At 40.3% G+C, this 17,951-nt stretch overlaps 1 protein-coding gene across 2 annotated transcripts; it reads right to left on the bottom strand.

Annotated features, from left to right (window-relative positions):
* Positions 1 to 63: 63 nt before the first annotated feature.
* Positions 64 to 5,827, bottom strand: LOC117143025 (glycogen [starch] synthase). Of its 2 annotated transcripts, none has more exons than XM_033307409.1 (5): positions 5,723 to 5,827; positions 2,484 to 3,457; positions 1,188 to 2,055; positions 951 to 1,086; positions 64 to 517 (listed from the first exon to the last, which is right to left on the bottom strand). In XM_033307409.1, exons 2-5 carry the CDS (start codon positions 3,455 to 3,457, stop codon positions 426 to 428), a joined length of 2,070 nt encoding a protein of 689 aa, XP_033163300.1. In that variant the 5' UTR covers positions 5,723 to 5,827; the 3' UTR covers positions 64 to 425. The 2 variants fall into 2 exon arrangements, with proteins under 2 accessions (XP_033163300.1, XP_033163298.1); XM_033307407.1 differs by lacking the exon at positions 5,723 to 5,827 and adding an exon at positions 3,536 to 3,643.
* Between the last annotated feature and the right edge of the window lie 12,124 nt (positions 5,828 to 17,951).

The following is a 17,951-nucleotide window of genomic DNA, read 5'->3' as shown; positions in this document are numbered from 1 at the left end:
CTAAATGAAAGCTTTGAATATACTTTCATTTCCTATAGGATGTACATAGGTCCGATAAATGAGTGTACTTTAAATAACGATTTATTTGATACGCAGGGTATGAAGCTGGGTGACAGGCGGGGAGACCTCGTTCTCCTTATGGACTAAACAACGTTTAATAAAATCTGGACTCGTCCTGCTCGAATGCTTACGCTTGCGATCTGGGCATACATAATATTAATAATTTGATTAGACGTGAAAACATTTGTTCTGGCATTTCAATTGCAGGTAGATAGTTTCGAAGGCATCCGGGCGAGAGTTTAGCCCGCATCTCGATGAACATTGGTGGAACAAGACTACTGGAACTTATGGTAATATTGCGCGTGTGTTGATTTTAATTGGTTTGTTCGCTACAAATATAAGCGCCTTCCATTTGGCAGAGAACTCTACTTAATCCCCAATTCCTTGAGTTCGGTCTCCTCGTCCACGGAGTCCTCGTCATCCGAACCGTGAACCGATGGAGCTGGAGTGGTGTGCCCTGGTGATAAACATTTTATTAGACAATGCATTGCATGTATCGTTTCTATAGTATCAGCAACATCGCTCATTAGTTAAATATTTTCATTTTCGCCTTGAAGGTATATGCATTCTAATTCGGTTGCTAACAACATTAGTTGTCTATTAGGCTTTATCAGTAAATATAATAGAATTACACTCAAGAGCAAATCTTAAGTTGCAGCTTGCTTTTGGACCTGGTTATTTATTTAACATGATTTATTTAAACGTTTATTATTACTTGATGAGAATCGTGAAAGTTGAATGTCCAGCAGCTGTTTTATTCGAGACTAAAATCTTTTGAATCCAAAGTACATCAAAAGTATTTAAAAATGCATTTACATTGAAATGTGTTGAGTAGATTTGAACTAAATATTTAACTTTCTAGCGATCTGCGTCTTCTTCCTGCCACTTACGCGATGAAGTAGGACTGGGAGGTTCGCTGTGCGGTCGCGAGAAGATCAAGTTGTTCTTCGATCCATAAAGAGACAATTCATCCACATAGTCTGGGTAAACAGCTTGCAGGGCCTTAACCCTGGCCTGTCTGTAGTACTGCAAATTAAGGTGTCATGGGTTAATAATTGGAATTTATAAAATAAAAGCATTGATCGCTTCCGCGACCTTTGACGTAAGTGAACCCAATGAATACTAACAATGCCCAGGGTGCGCCAGTCCAGAAGATCGCTCAACCGCTCCGTGCGATTACGCTGGATAATGCGCTGGCGGCGGTTCAGCCTGGAGAACTCCATCATAAAGCTGGACAGCTGCTGAACGCTGTTCTCCAAGCCGATATAGCGGCGATCCACGATGTAGATACCGTAGGACTTGGGATCACTGATGTGCTCCTCCATGAAGCAGCCAAAGCCGGACAGATTGGTGGTTACGCTGGGGATACCCATCACCGTACACTCGGCGGGAGTGTAACCCCAGGGCTCGTAGTATGAGGGGAAGACACCCAAGTGGCAGCCACGGACAAATTCTTCGTAGTCGATTCCAAACAGAGGATTTGTGGATGTGAGGAACTCCGGATGGAAGACCATCTTGACACGATCGTGCCGCGAGTTGAACAGATGGCAACGACGGATTGAGGATAGCACCGGGTCATTCCAGTCATCAGCCACATTGTGCGTGGTAACAGGCGGCATTGAATCGCGCTGCATGGCGAACATGCAACGCTTGATCTTGACCAGGTCATCCTTCTGAAGCAGATCATCGGCATTGGGTATGTTGCCCTGCAGGCAAGTGTCGAACATCCGCTTGCCCACGGCCTGCTGGACGTTGTTGATCGTATCGCGCAACTGCTTGATCACGGCATGTCCTCGCAGCGAGTCCACGTTGAAGTTGTTGGTCTTGGTGGGGAAGATGAGGAAGGCCACCACCGTGGTGTCCGGCTTCTCGTGCTTGAGCATCGCGTTCAAGCGAGCCAGTGCCTCGATGAAGATGTCGGCTCCCTTGTTGCCAAACTCGTAGCGACCGGCGATGAAGAAGTACAGGGTCTTATCTAAATCAAAGTCTATGTGGCTGTAGGGATAGAGAATATAATGGGATATTATTTATTACTATACAACTTGATAAAGGCTTTCAAATGAATTAGTATTTCATCAGTTTAATCATAAATTGATTATCACCAAATGAATTTGTATCTAACCTATAAATCAATTAAATCCTTTCCTAAATGTTAGGTTCCATGCTCATATTAAAATACTATAGACTTTAAATCATGCATTTAGATTATAGAGAGACATGTTTCTATCGATTAACCTTTATTCAAGGGTGTAGAATATTGAAAACATTTCCGCATAACATTTTCTTTATATAATACTATCTCTCCTGCATCGTAAAATGAACTCAGAATCGGTGAATTGCTATTGCCAATTAGCTAATAACTATTTACTCTAATATCGGATTTTGAAGATTTGGTGAACAGGAGTTCTGCATTGTCTACTCACCCGTAAAAGTGACCCCGCACGAATTCGTTGATCTTCTCCTTGGCAACGGCGTGCAAGTTCTGGAACTCGTGGATGGCCGAGAACTTCTTCACGTTTAGTCCATTGGGCGTGATGATGTCCGGTTTGCGCTTGAGCAGATGCTCTGCCTCGTAGCCCGTAATCTCGGAGACGGTGGTGAACACATGAGCCAAGTGAGTGGCACCTCGCTCCAGGCAATAGCGATGGTAGATTTGGCGCTTGCCCGCCTCCTCGTCCACGGCGAACTTGTCCAGATTGTTGTAGAAATCTGTGTTGCCGGCGCACAAGTAACGACCCAACAATGTGGCGTGGGTAGTGAACACAGTGGCGATCTCCACCAGACGAGTACGTAGGACAATGAGACCCACGCCAGCTTGCCATTCGTGGAAGTGGGCTACAATCCTCGGAGCGCTCAGTTCGTTGTTTTGCGAATAAGTCACGGCAAAGTTGCGGAACTCCTCCAGGAACTCGGCAATCATAAAGCCAAGGATAATGGCATCGTTGGTCTCGATATCCAAATGAGGTATTCCAATATGGCACTTCTCCCACATCTCCGATTTGAACTGATCCAGCTTCCAGGCGGCTGATCCAATATCGAAAAGGATTAATTGAGGATTTCCGTCCACCAGCCAGCGACCGGTGTGGATTTTATAGCCTCGCGAGCGCAATGAGTTGACAGCGTCTAGTAGGGGGTTTCCCCTGGGGAACTCCATCTCCTCCATCTCGGTGCGGGCACAGTGCTCCTTGTAGGGACCCATCATACACAACTGCTCGCCCATCTCCTCGGTGGAGACATATGCCTTCGACCGGATCACCGTGTAAATACCGCCCACCTTGTTGGCCACCTCCCATGCCACCTCGAAGTTCCAGCGGTTCTCCCGGGAAGCGATATCACCCCGATCGAAATAATCCTTAAGGTCCGCCCCGGACTCCACTCTCGAAAAGCGACGATTCATCTGGAACGACGGTTGCAATAGTAGAAATTAGTTTTTGTATAATCTCTGCGTTTTGTGCTGCCCTAAGTTGATCCCCACCCTCAGGGCGTAAGAGGTGGACTCGTTGTCCTCGAAACGGTAGGACTGCTGTCTGCGCATCTCCTTGATATGTTGGGAGCGGGATGCTCTAATCTAGACGCCGCTGATCTATAGCTGTACCTCTCCGCTGAGGCTCTCGTCGCGGACTGATAGTGCCAACTAAATTTAGCCACCGGCTTGACCCACATTACAAGCAGCGCTTCCTTATCGCTTACACTTGTATATTAAGACAAAACTTATATTTCATACAAAAAGCAATTAATTCAAATAAATATTTTATTTGAATATGCATCATAAAGTATTCTACATGTGAAGCAACGAGTATTTCGAGTTGGTTATGTCAAAAAAATCAAATTTGTACGTTTTTAAGTTATGATCGGTGAAAATAAGGGTGTGGTTTCCATTAAACCTGTATGAATATCGCCTGATTTCTCGCGGTGCATCGACCGCGCTTGATGTTGGCGCTGTTCGTATTGGTATTCATTGTCATCACGCCGGCATTTGTTGCATCACCACGCAGCGAGGTGCGATCGATCCGCTATCAGGCGAGTGCAGTTGCATCGCTGCAGTTTATGGACTGATAACCGGTGCTGTGCGACATCGCCCATGTCCCTGACAGTCGGTCATTTATGTACGTGCCATATTCTATAGCTATAGATGAGGCGTCTATAAGCCAAAGGTCTATTTTCGGATGTCGGAAATGTTTAGTTCAGTTTCGTTAGTGAGCAAAGATGAGTTTGCCAAATTTCCCGCTCTATATGTACGAGTATACATGAAAATTTGGCAAATGTTTTTCAATTGTCAACGTCACGAGTTGAGAGGAAAAATGCTGAAGGCGTCAGTTTCTCCTATAGCACTGACGACTTAGAATTTGTCTTCTACTTATTTAGTTTTCAGGTTTATCCATCTAATCGAATTCGAAGTCAAAAGGGGTTGTCTTAATTGAAGACTGTCCAGATTGACCTTGGCAAACGAGGCAACCACAAAATATCAATTGACTTAAAAGTTCGAGACAATAAAATGATTTCACATATTAATTATCTTAACTGTGTTGATATAACGAAATACGGGCAATAATCTCTTGACATAACTTTCTCTACGGCTTTGTGTTAATCGTATATCACTTATCTGCATTTGTACCTAATAATTCACCTTTTATTATAGGGAGTACAAATACTTCCGTACCTTGTCCTTCCAAAGTTCGCGTTATTTATAATTAAATATAAACTGAGGACTAAACTTTTTCAGGACTATATCCACTTTATCTGCCGCTAGAGGGCGTGATATCTTAACTATCACTCGATTGCACTTGTCTCCCTCGCACTTCTCACTCACAATTATGTTTAAAAGCAATTAACGAAGGAAAGCGAGCAAAAGTAAAAGTGAGAAAAACCTCTTGCCACGATTACTAACAGTTGAACAATTCGACTTCTTGCACTTGTTAATTTATTTATTTGATTGCGAAGGAGGAGGCGAAATTGAAGTGCTATCTCACTCGCACCCACACATACGCACTGCTGCAATGCAACTCCGAATTTAAAAACAAGAACAATAACAGCAGCAAAAACAACACAGCGGCAAGACCTCAAGTGTACGTGTGTGTTTGTGTGTTTGTGGCAGGCAGAGATATTTTTTTCATTGCCAGCTAAAAGTCAAATAAAGGTCAGTGGCGGCGGCGTGCTGCTGAGCGAGAGCGAGAGCACTAAAAATTGTTCACCATTATTGGTATTATTCTTGCGCCCCATTTTGTTATTGTTTGTTCATGTTTTTTGTTGTACGCATTGTTGTTGCCATATTCAACCCGCTCAACAAGTTTAAAAACTTGATAATTTTGTTTTTGTTGCACTGTGTGGTGGGCGAAAGAGAGGGAGAGAGAGGACGCCAGGAATTTGTATTTTCTATTTCTTGCGGCCGGCGCATTGATAAGGCTAATAACGCTTATCACCGCCTATTTGTTTATGTTTCGCGTTTGTTACTTTTCCAGCAGGTAGTGCTAAAAAGTCTGATAACGTATGTTTCCACAGCATTCGCTTGGCGCCAATTACGAAATGCAACAAAAACTGCAAGCCGCTGATAACGATGTTTGCTTGAAAGTGCATCAATCGGTGTGTGAAAGTAACTTTAAGTTTGGCACGCGCACGGCTATATATTATATATATAGTCCCCCGATCTCGGAAATACAATCACCTTGGGGCCACCGCAGTCGCTGTTGTTGGCCACACGAAACAAAACGAATAACTGAAAAAGAATTCGAAAACAAAAAGAAAATCCATGGGCAGCCGGGAGAGTTCTTGTTCCTGTTGTTGTTGTATTGGCGAGTGGGAGTTTGCGCAGTGAGAAATGCGGAGGGAAATTTATATTTTTCTGTCTGGGCACACTGCCACTTGTTCGCCTGTGCCCAGTGTGGCAACCCTGGGCTTTGACTTGCCGAAAACTGGTAGTCTTAACATAGCAATTTTAAACGATGCTTGTCACAATGGTCGACGTCATAGAGCAGATGTTGGTGCCTGTGTCGTCGTCAATAATTGCCAAAAGCATAGTGTTGTCATCATCCATGAAAATTGTCAGGATTCTGTTCAATATGTTCATGATGTACCAGTCGAAATTCAACTATTATCAAGCACGTTAAAAATTGAATTTACAATGAATAACAATATATTTATAATTATATGTACAATATTTTTAAGCTCTCAGGTCAACTAAGGCACACTTTTTAAAAATGCGCGCCCACTTTTTTGAAATAACGTAAGCAAGTACGCAAGCAGTATTGCCAGCTATAAAAAAAAAGTTCGTACTTCGCCACAGAGCGGGAATTTTAAAGTTCAGTCTATAACCTTTTTGAAGCATCGCAGTTCATTATTCCATAAAATTACATCGGAAGATTTTGGCTTGTCATTTAAGATTGAATATTACATCTGTTTAAATTTTTACTAACAAATAAATAATTCATAATATTATTTATTTCATTCATTATTTTTTAGATGCATTTTAGCTTTGTTTCTTTTGCAAACTTGAATTGGATATTTGGTTGCCATCTTACCTTGATCCAAATCCGTTTGGACATTTAATTGTCCATCGTCAACGCTCACCTTGAATTTTCTTCAGTTTTCGCATAAAAAGCCATATTTCACAGAAATGTGAACAGTTTGTCGTAACCTTGCTCTATAAACAATTTAATGTCCGCTCACTTAACCTCAATTAAAACTGGAAGATGGACACGCAACTTTCCTGTCGCCTTTTAATTCCCATTCTTCCGTTTCGAGCTTGCGTTTTTATGTTTATTAATTGAAAAGTGTGAAGAACAGGCAATCATTTACAAATAGAAAGATAGAGATGGCGCAGGATAACTGGGTCAATTGAGTAACCGCAAATATTTCAATACCAGTAGCGCATTCTTTTCTTTAAAGAGTACAAAAAATTAAAAAAAAAACATTTTTATTAATGTTGAATTACCCCGTCGCCAGGTGGCGCTGTAGCTTCAATTGACTTTCTCAGCGGTTCACAAGGTCAAAGGACATTAATATTATTATTATTTGTGCCATCGTCTGCTTTCAATGTCTTTGAAGCGACTTGCTTTTTGTGTCCTTCATAAACATCCATTGATAACAGGCACAATGGCACAAGGACAATATGAAAGTGCCGACTTTTATGTTTATGACATATCCTTGCCATTTAACTGTAAATCATTTTGGCTTGCATTTGGCTCACTTGTTTCACAACCCACACAACTCCCCCCCATTTTAGCCCTCATCCGCCGATTTTAGTTAGTTTTGCAATTTCCTGCAGCGACAATTGTCACCAGGATTCACATTCACACTTACACTTACACTTCATAGTCGTAATGGTCACACTCATGACTGCCTTATCTCTGTGGCCAGGGAATACGAACATTTTTCGGGGTATTCGTGGGCCAAGGACAATGCTGAATGCTACATTTTGGCCCTTTGCCCAAATAAATAAATGTACGCTGTGAATTTTTAATTAAGCAAAGGTTTTTGAATTTCTGCTAACTAACTAACGTTCTTATCTTACAGCAATTCATGAAATTTGAATTTTTTAAAGACCACTACAAATTACTTTTAATCTTATCATAATTCAGACTTAACTGATCCTAACAAAGAAAAAAACGAAATGGCACGGGAATTCGAAAATAAACTGGAATTATCGAGGCCAAACGCCTTGACCACGCCATAAAGAGCTTAATTAAAAACTTGGCCATAATTCATTAGTGACCATGGCTTGGCACGTGAACTCCAGTCACTAGCCTCTGGAATAAGACATTGGCTGCGAGCTCAACTTAACCGACTTAAGGTTAAGGGACGTCCCAATGAAATGTGACTAATTTATGTCATGACACCCATCCACCAACCCGCCCACTGGCAAAACACCCGCTGTCGAAATATTGCAGGACAATAAAGATAACAACGAAAGAAGCTTCCCAAAAAAAGTCGAGGTTGCGTTGATTGCGCTTATGCGGCACAAGAAGCCAGGACAGCTGGAAATTAGTGATGGCTAATGAACTCAACCAAGAGATACTCATTACTTCGTGACTACCACATAGAAGGAAAATTCTTTAGCATTATAGAAGAAAATGCTCATACAAAGTGGATGTGATAATAATATATTTTCTAAAAATTATATTAAACAATCATATAAATAACTTAGCACATTTGCTCTGATAACTGATAGCATACTGTGTAAAAAGTGTTGCCTACTGCGCGGCGCATGCGTTTACACATACCGAACATGCAACATGGTGAACGTGGTTGTGCTGTGCGTGGTTGTTGGTGGCGGGTAGGTTGTTTCTGTGGGTGGTGCTGGCCGGAGGATGCTGACAGTGTTTGTACACAAAAAACGGCGCCACAGCAGCGGGAGCAGGAAAAACAGAAGCCACAGCAGCTGACGACGCGAATTCGAAATTCGAAAACTGTTATCAACAAACGCCGCGTATCTGTGTGAGTTGCGTATGCTTGGGTACATGTGTATTGGTGTGGCTGTGCTTGGGCCCACTTGTGTGGGTGACTGCCTGGCAGTGGCAGATGAACATGAAGCCCATCAGTTGGCGGCTGTTGCACGTTGCGTGCGGTTTTGTTGGGCTCCGAACTCCGCAGCTGCGTGTCCTGTACTCCGAACGCACATCGTTCGTGTGCTCGGAAAATATTCAAAGTGCGTTCCGTTGTCGTTGTCAGTTGTTGGCTTTTTAATAGCTCACCAGCGAGTGGCAACTAGTCGCAAATACTATGGCCCAACTATCTTCTGGACAAGGGACAAGCCTGTCATTTACTATTCGCCACTGGCGGCAGTCGGTTGTCCTCGCGCTTATCAGCTGAGCTTCGAAATAGTGATCGGTTTAAAGCCAAGTTTAAAGTTCCTTCGAAATGTTGGAATTTAAGATAAAATACTAACACAAAAAAAAATTCAAAATCAATTAAGTAAACATTGGTAAACATTTGAAAAATTAATAAACCAAATAGTGTGAGAAAATTAAAAAAGATTCATGTGCTCATAACACTATTAATTTGTAAAAACAAATAAACCCACGTTGAAGAAATAAATTGTTGTTATAAATTAACAAAAAACAATGGAAAATAAATTTCCCAAATCTCTGACAATAATAAATGATGTTAATAATTCCCTTACGCACTTTGCACAGCCTTAATTAATGTGTTCCGTAAGCGACTTGCTTTTATATTAAGCATACGCCCGGTAGGTCGACGCAAACGGTGGCACAACTTTGGTCCCGTTGTTGCACCTGCCGCTGTAAGATTTTCTAAGGGGCAACATCAAAAACCACTTTATAATGCGATTTGTAGGAAAAACCAGTTAAATTGCGTAATTAATTCAAGCGAACATCGCTACACAGCAGCAAGCTCCTGCGAAAATAGCCAAAAATTTCAATGACAATAACTCAGCATTTCATATTCACTTTTAATTTCTCTATATATTTTAAAGGAAATTATTGTATTATTATACATTTTATAGAATGATTTTGGTCAATAGAATTGCTTGTATTAGAAATATTAAATTTAAACCATTATTAATAATTGCTTTTTTATAAATTTAAACGAAAAGTTACCGCATGGCCAACCGTTGATTTCGTATCAACATATACTTTTATTTAGTTTTCTCTTGAATGGTAGGGTATTTTATGGTCTGTTTGGAAAAACAAAAGGCTTATTTGCCTCGAGCAAAGAGCTGCTGCAAAGTGTGCGGGAAAATTAAAGGAAAGGCCTGGCACAAGTTCACTCCAGTTGTGCTGAGCGCACCAATTTTTCAGGCAATTTAATTGAAGAGCTCTTGTGAATTTCCGCATTCAATCAACGCAACCTGAATCGCTTTTGTATGACGAGCCGAGATTCATTTATCCCGGCAATAATTTGGTTGTCACGCCTTCAAATCTGAGGAATCCGCTAAAACCAAACGGAAATAAAAACACGCAGCAAAAAATGTGATGAAATCAAATAAAACCGAATTATATGAGCAACGAGGACCCATAATACAATATGTATTTCTTGTTCATCACGACATTCCGTTTCCTCTTGTGTTTTTTTTAGCAGGTTAAGCGGGCCGCAAATCCGCATCGCGTAATGAAAATCAAAGTACATAAATATAAAATTAAATGTCGTAAATAAAAGAAATAATAGCATCAGGACACATAAAATATGCATGTATATGTGGGTGTAATGTAAAGACGCGACTCGCGCGGCGGCAAAGTGAAATTTAAGAAACGTGCCACATTAAATATTAAGGAACTCAGAAAGCCTCAAAAAAATTATAAGGAACCTGGCAACGTTTGGTAAGCTTAAATTAACTTGATTTATTTAGAATAATAAATGAATATGGAACATGGAGAGTAAGTCAGGAATGATGGAACTCCAAATTTTGAAACACAAAGTGGGTTTTATGATAACTTTGTCAAACCAATTTCATTGTAAAAAATAATCAAAAATTCCAGATTCAAAGTCTTGCTTCTGCTTATTCCTTCAAAATACTTAAGCCAAGCTAATTGAATGTTTTGCAGATTTTTTTTCCATCATACAAGAAATTATAGGCGCATCGTTAGCTAATCAATGAGCGGAACTGTGATTTATCAGCTCCCCTATTGATTTATTCGAAATGGCGCTGAAAGCATTCCATTCCACAGCATTAACGTCCTGTTTTTATTTATTTTTTTTGGTAACTTTAATGTTTACGAGGCCTCTGATTCTACTTGTGCATTTAGAGCAAAGTTCAGGGGGCAGGAAATGCCATAAAAACAAAGTCCTGGCCATAAAACATAAGAGATGGTCAGAGCAAAGTGCAGCCCCAAAAAAATCGCATATGTGGTATATAATATATGTTCTGCATTGGCATTTCATAAATAGTTTTATGTGGCGCATTAAAAAAACATAAAATAAAGAAATGAATAAAAGGGAAAGTGAAATGTGCTTTAAATGGGAAATCATTCAAGGATTTGGCATGGGGGGGTTTTTCATTCTGGCTTAGCCAAGCAAAATTCTATGCAAATGAGTTTCGGGGCGAGAAAAGTCTTTCCAATTTTTATTGTTTTTTGCTCCTGATTTTTTGCGGGGATTTTCCCCAGCGTCGGAATTTGCCAAAAGCCGCAACAAACAAAACAAAATGAAAAGGGCACAAACTGAAACAGAAAAAGGGGGAGGAAATGAAAACAAATAGAAAATGGCGTGAAAGTTTTATACGATTTGGAAAAAGGCGTGACACAGGAGCAAAGGGTTTGCAGAGCCAGGCAAAATGTCCTGATGAATGTCCTGTCAGTTGGGAGCTCTCGAATGTGGGTTCAAGCACACATCCTTACAGATACATGTATTTGGTGACTGTCTGAAGAGCGGAAATGCATTGAATCCCCTTGAGTTAAGGAAAAGAAAATAAACATTATAAAAGCATAGAATTATTTATGCACTAACAATATTTGGGCCTCCATACACTAAAAACCACTTAAGTTATGATAATGAAAGATAATACCAGATTTATTCCAGCTTATTTAGATATGCTTTTATTGAAACTACTCCCGCACATTTGGGAACACGTGCGCTAAATATAGCCGCAAAGTTTTATCGACTGTCAATAATTGATGCCAATCGCTGTTTATCAGTAGCAGATTAGCCGAATCAAACTGCTGCGAAATAAACAAATCGACAAGTGGAAAGCAAACACAGGAAATGAAGTCAACACAAAAATAGTGGGTGCTAATTATAATTATAATATATTGTATGTAACTTTGGACGGCGTGAAATTGGCATTTGGAGTCACGGCTAGTAACCAGTTACCAATAATCGAGATTTTCCCTTATCAGCCACGCTGGGCGTCCAAAAATAAACGAAAAATATATTTTTGGTGTCAAACAGGCTCACACAATCGTGAAAACACCTTCTTGTCGCTCATCAAGTTAATAAACGTAAAATGAGCTTGTCACATCAACAATACTCATAACAATGAAAAACCCTCCCTCTGGCAACTGATTAAATAATTTTAGACACTTTTCCGGGTTTTTCAGCAAGTCTATATGTTAATTACATGAACGATTAAGAAAAAGTATTTTCATTCCAGAAAATATATTTTTATATATTTGAAATGATATCACACAAACGAATCTATGTAAATAAAGTCCTCTATTTTACATCTTATATTATTCCCAAAAATTTCTATTTGATAAATTGCACTTTACTCTTTTATGAAAGTGTATTAAACAGTTCGACTTGCCTCGAATAAATTCCATTTGCATGTATTTTGTTGCTCCGTGTGTTGATTATAATGATAAGCACTTTAACCACAGGCATGCAAATTGCCAGAAGGCAAAAACGTTAAAATTTAACAGCCTTGGCCTCAACACACACACCATATACACACAAAAACACACCCACACACACATACAAGGGCAAATTTTGGGCCTAAATGTGAGCTGGGAAAATGTTCCTCAGGCAAATTCAATTTCGAATCGCCTACCATTCTGTATTCATCTTTATTGGAACTTTTCTAGTTCAGCACATTTGACACTTGAGATGGTCCTCTTCCTGTAGCCATCTCTCTCTGGTTGTCTCTACCCGTCACTCTCAGTTGTTACGTGTGTGCTCAGTGAACTGTTAAACTGCCAACATGGCCACTCAATCTCACCTTGCGGCAACAGGTGACAGGAACTTGGCTTATTGAAATGTTTTCGACACTTCTTGATTGACAGCATCTGAATGAAAACAATTTGTTATTGAAAAATGCCTGCCTGAAAGAAGTTCAGGAAATTAAACTGTATTTCAAAATTCATTTATTTTTGAGCCTGAAAATTGGCCAATTTTATATAGAGCTTTACGTATGAAAAAACATCATTTTATCAGGCCTATAAGCAAATGAATAGTTGAATTGAAAAATTTGTAATTCGTTGGTTTACAAAACCTATTCAGCAGAACTTCATTTTCATTTCTTGGAGAAGTTCTGTAATTATTCAAATATATCAACGTCCGTTGAATAAATCACATGGCGCACGTGTTCGTAATGTGCGCCAAAAATCGCAAAATCACAAAGGAAATCTGCGAGTTAGCTTGGCCAGAACCATTTCACAAACTTTGGCGCTACTGTCCCAATCCATTGAGCCGCTCGTATTCCGCATTCGCCAAAGCTATGGCTAATAATCTGCTCGCAATAAAAAGATGGCCTTCAGCAGGCTTGGTCCAATAATTCATTCTTGATTTCGGCTTTCGGCCAACTTGGTGTTAAAGTTTTTCTCGGTTTTCCCATCTTGGTTTCTGCCCTCCACAGATGTCATCCTCCGCCTCTGCTTTCCCAGCTAGACTGCAGCATATCTCATTCTAATTTGCATTTTTATGTCTGTAAGTGATATTTCCCTTCGCACTCACTCGCCATCTCTTTCTTCGGCCACTATGTCTGCCTCTTTCGCAGCCAGAAGGCGGCCAAGCGGAATACTGAATTTTTATGCTCAGTCACATGAGTAAGTGAGTTCTGGGCGGCTTGTGGCTGAAATGGTGGCAAAAACAGGTCGGACTCTGGAGGAAGTTTCTGCTGCTCGGTGTGATAAAGCCTGAATTATTAAATATACATAAATCAAGGGACAAGAGGAATGAAAGCGGTTGTTGCATTAAGCTTAAGGAACTACAGGTTACACCGATGTCAGTGGACTTAAAGTTATCTTGGTTAAACTTTAGGAAATTCTATATTACATTATTATATTATGGTATGCTACAGATAGTTTAAGAATTATATAAAATAGGAAAAATCGTTTATTTTTTAAGAGGCCCATATGCAAATTATAGATTTCGAGGCTTAGCTGTAGCATTAAATATTACGGCCAGAAGTGGCAGGGCCATAAAACTTTTCAAGTTCGTCTGCAGGGCAGAATCCTCGCTAAATCGATACCATATATCACTGGCTTATATGCTGTTTATGGCACTTGTTGTTGTGGCAAGATTTGCATAATCAGCTTCCAACTAATTAAAAGGCAATCAACCGGGGATAAAGGAAGGAATGTAGATGGGTTCCTGGCTACCGAGGCAACAATCGTAAGCGAAACACTCAACAAGCTGCCGAAATACACGCATTTTCACCTGATGCCCCCATCGCCATTTCCATTCGCCGCAGTATTCCTCTGTTTTTGCACTTTGCCCGTGTGCACCTGTTAACCAGAAGAGGATGGAGGGGCAAACAGGAAAAGTGGCAATGTCGAGGGCCGGGTTCTGAACCAATCAGTGCGGCAGAAAATGAAATTTTCCCCTCTCTAATGGAAAACGGAAATGAAGTCTGTGAATATGCAAGTTGTGGACTTATGTCGGCGTACGAGTTTGCCAATTCTGGGATTGGATTGACACTACAGCAGCTTGGGAACTTGATGGAAACTAAAGTCAATCTACAGCGGGATGAGATTGAATATAGATCTCTGCACCAGGAGCAGGAAAGTTTGCTCTATGATTCGTCCAAGATAATGGATAAAGTTGGATTAGGTTGGCGTAAAAAACTGAACTAAGCAAATATCTCATTATAAAAATGAGAACTAATTTAGCTTCAGATTGCAGTGCGTTGTAGTGTAAAGTGAATGAAAGAGTTCTTAGCATTGCCAGCAATTTTATCTTAATCTATTACTTTGTCGAAATCTTATAATGAATAGAAGTTATATACCAATCTTCACCAACTTAAAAACAACCCACTAAATTCGAATTTTCACTGATGACACAAATTAGCAGTTAAAACTTCTCGGCATACATCCCTCGCTTTAATTGGCCAAGGTAAACAGGGAAGAGCGTGAAAAGTGAAAACTTCTGGCAGGGGGAAAAGGGCGGCCGACCTGAAAGAGTTAAAGCAAAACTTGGTCAACTTGGAGAAAAAGCAAACGGGATTCTGCAAAGGAAATCCCATTAAAACTTTTTCTGCAGCGGGCGAAGCGACAAAACAAAATTATTAGCTGCACGGACATTGTGCATACGCCGCGTGTGCCGCCATTGAGCAGTGTATCGCGTATACGCAGCGTTGGCCCGTGTTGCCGCCTGGGCGCTAATTCGATTTCAGCCAAGGGTAAACATCCTGTCCGGGCCGGTGTCTGTGTCTGTCATGTTAATAGCTATTCCGCCCTCTATTTAGCCAGTCCGCCAGCCAGGAGGCCCATTAAAAGGACCTCTAAACTCATGTGCATTTGTCTCACGTGTCGGCATGCCGTTCATTGCCAATCTGATGAGTAACTAGGGGCATGAATTGTGTCGCGGCGGATGGAGGAGTTGGAAGCCACGTTTGGCGCTCATTAATTTCCATCGTGTAGGTTTTTAATGAAGATGCGTGCCTGGCACATCAGAAGAAAAGCGCTGGCAGGGCGGCAAGGGAACTTGACTTCCGCTCGGAGCCGTCGGGAATAATTTATGCTAAGCCGAAAAGTTAACCCGCCGCTTGTTAACCGTATTATGCCCGGAGCTACGTCCTTGTGCCGTGAAAAATAACCCCGGTATAAACACACAAGCCAAGGCAAATACAAACTCCCTTAGGTGGGCTAAACTTTTTGTGAAATTTTAAGCAGTTGACTTATTTCAATTATGAATAATTAGCGGGGCAAATTTAAATACAAGGACGAACGCGAAGCTTCCTTGCAGTAATTACGAGCTCATGAATTTGCGCAGCATTCAAGTTTTCAAAGAGAAAATAGGAGAAAATAATTATAATCCTTAAATAATGCTGGATGTTGATTTATCAGAAGCTAAGTAAGCTAGTCAAAACAGTGACTTAGTACTCACTTCTTAAAGGCATAGGAACTTAAATGTATTTAGTAGCCAAGTAAGTAAGCAAAAGCAATGCCAAATAGCACCGCAAAGCGACCAGTGAAGCACACAGAAATAGCAAAGTGTCCCCAAGGACATTTAAGCGGCTTGACTTGAATTAAATTTTTCATTCAACGTGCGCAGAGAAATGAAATTAAATGCCTAAGCTGGGCGGGAAAAAGACAAACGGACGCTGGGAAATAAATAAACAAGCAAACACTCTTCCATTTTGGGGCCGACTACTTACTACCCGCACTAAGACCAACTAATCACCGTTGACAGCAGGGCGAATGAAACACACACTAAACTGGACGACACACAGGACGAAATCCTGGTGGGAAAAGGACATTAGGCGCTAGAATGGAGCAGATCCCTCCGCATTCGTACAAAACTCGATTTTATGGCAGGCGATGGCTGTGCGTCCTTTGTTTTCCTTTACAGCATTTTATTTCCCTTTTAATTTAAGTTGATGCGCTAAAGCATAAGTAAAGGCAAAGATTTATAAACAAACCTGGGGCACTGGTGCTACTTTCTGGGCCAAGAGAAATATTTACACTGTCATAGGAACAGAGGCAACTAGAATAAAAGTGGCACATGAGTTAGCAAAAAGCATTTCCCTCTGCAGATAAAAAAAAACCTAAAACAACATTGTGGTAGTTGCTCTCTTTTTAGACAAGGTTATCACATTTTCGGCCAAATTCCCTCTATCCACGAAAACCGCAAATGTCCCGGAAAATATGTTGAAAGCAAATGTGTTTTTCCGACAGCGCCTACGCTTTTGAATGCACATTAAAGCTTTAAGTAAAATTTAAGCAAATGAGCCAACATAAATATTTTTCATACTGTCCAAACTTGAACTAAATTTGACAGAGATTTTCATCCCAATTTATTTAATGAAGCCGAGGGAGAAAAATTGAGATTTTCCCCTCGTCGCCATGAAAATTGTCAAAGTAAACAGACCTTTGCCACATTATATCCTGTGAAGCTATAAATAGTTTTGAGGCGTCCTTTAGCCACCCGCTTGTTTTATCAGCTTTACGGAAGCGCCCAGAAACATGGCTTAAAAAAAAGGATAATGAGCCAACATATGTTTGCCCTGAAAAGTACCTACCCAAAAAGGAAAAATGGGAAGGCCAAAACGAAATGCGAATGAAATTCAAGCGGAAAACAAAAAAAAGTATGGAGCAAACAAAACAAATTTTTGGGCCCTCAGGGCGGAATATTAAAAAATGGCATGAGGGTAAAAATGAAGGGAGTTTACGCAAAGCTGCTTGTCACTCTCACTGACACAGTGGGAAAACGGAAAAGCGAAAGGAAAATGTGGAAAAGCGAGAGCAGCTAATAATATTTATGGGTGCTCATTTTAATGCCAACTGTCAACGAGAAAATAATGTGTCTGTACACATATGAGCATTTTCATCTGGCCAAAAGCAGCAGAAGCATATCCTGGAAAGCGGCTTAGAGGAAAGTGGTTGCAAATGAATAAGGCCAAAAGCCGTTGTTGTGTTTAATTTGTAATAAAAATGAAGTGCACATTTATGGAGCGAGACAGGTAAGCCAAATGAATGTGTTTCGTTTCTGTTTAGTTATATCTATTGTATAAAACAAAAAACGGGGATCTTTAGATTCATGTAAACGAAATATTCAATTTTAAAGGCATTTTAAGCCCACAGACTTTGTAAATTCCATATATTTTCTAGATAAAAGCTAATGTTTCAGTGGGAAATGCGCTTTAATAAGATTAAGTGAGTTCCCTAACGAAGAGATAAAAAGGCTCAATTAATTTTAGCAAAAACATTTTGCAATTTCTTCACAAGAAGCTCACAGCAGAAGCTCCTGAAAATCCCTTTAAATTTAATTCATATTGCACAAGCAAATCATTTTAAACAAGCGTTATTCAGGTGCTTTGACCCAAATTGTATTCAAAGGGAAAACAAAGCTAAATTGAAAAGAAAGGCAGACACTCAAGTGAAGCAACATTTAATTCAATTTCAGCTTAAATAGGAAAAATATATATATGTAATTGGGATTTAAATTAGGCAATCTTTTAGGCATTTTGCTCAGGTGTTGCAATTTACTTTGCTGGAATTTCGCCCGCATATTTTAGGATCCTCTTTGCATTCCCATTTTCGCCGGAATTTTTATTGGATAACATT

Source organism: Drosophila mauritiana, chromosome 3R (assembly GCF_004382145.1).
Source record: "Drosophila mauritiana strain mau12 chromosome 3R, ASM438214v1, whole genome shotgun sequence".
In the NCBI taxonomy this organism is placed as follows: domain Eukaryota; kingdom Metazoa; phylum Arthropoda; class Insecta; order Diptera; family Drosophilidae; genus Drosophila; species Drosophila mauritiana.
This window is presented reverse-complemented; position numbering and strand designations above follow the sequence as displayed.

Coding starts and splice junctions, on each gene's coding strand:
- LOC117143025 (XM_033307407.1), bottom strand. CDS start 3,595: ATGCGCAGACAGCAGTCCTACCGTTTCGAGGACAACGAGTCCACCTCT. Junction 3,458..3,535: donor CCACCTCTTACGCCCTGAGG/GTGGGGATCAAC, acceptor CCGTCGTTCCAG/ATGAATCGTCGCTTTTCGAG. Junction 2,056..2,483: donor GTGCGGGGTCACTTTTACGG/GTGAGTAGACAA, acceptor CTATCCCTACAG/CCACATAGACTTTGATTTAG.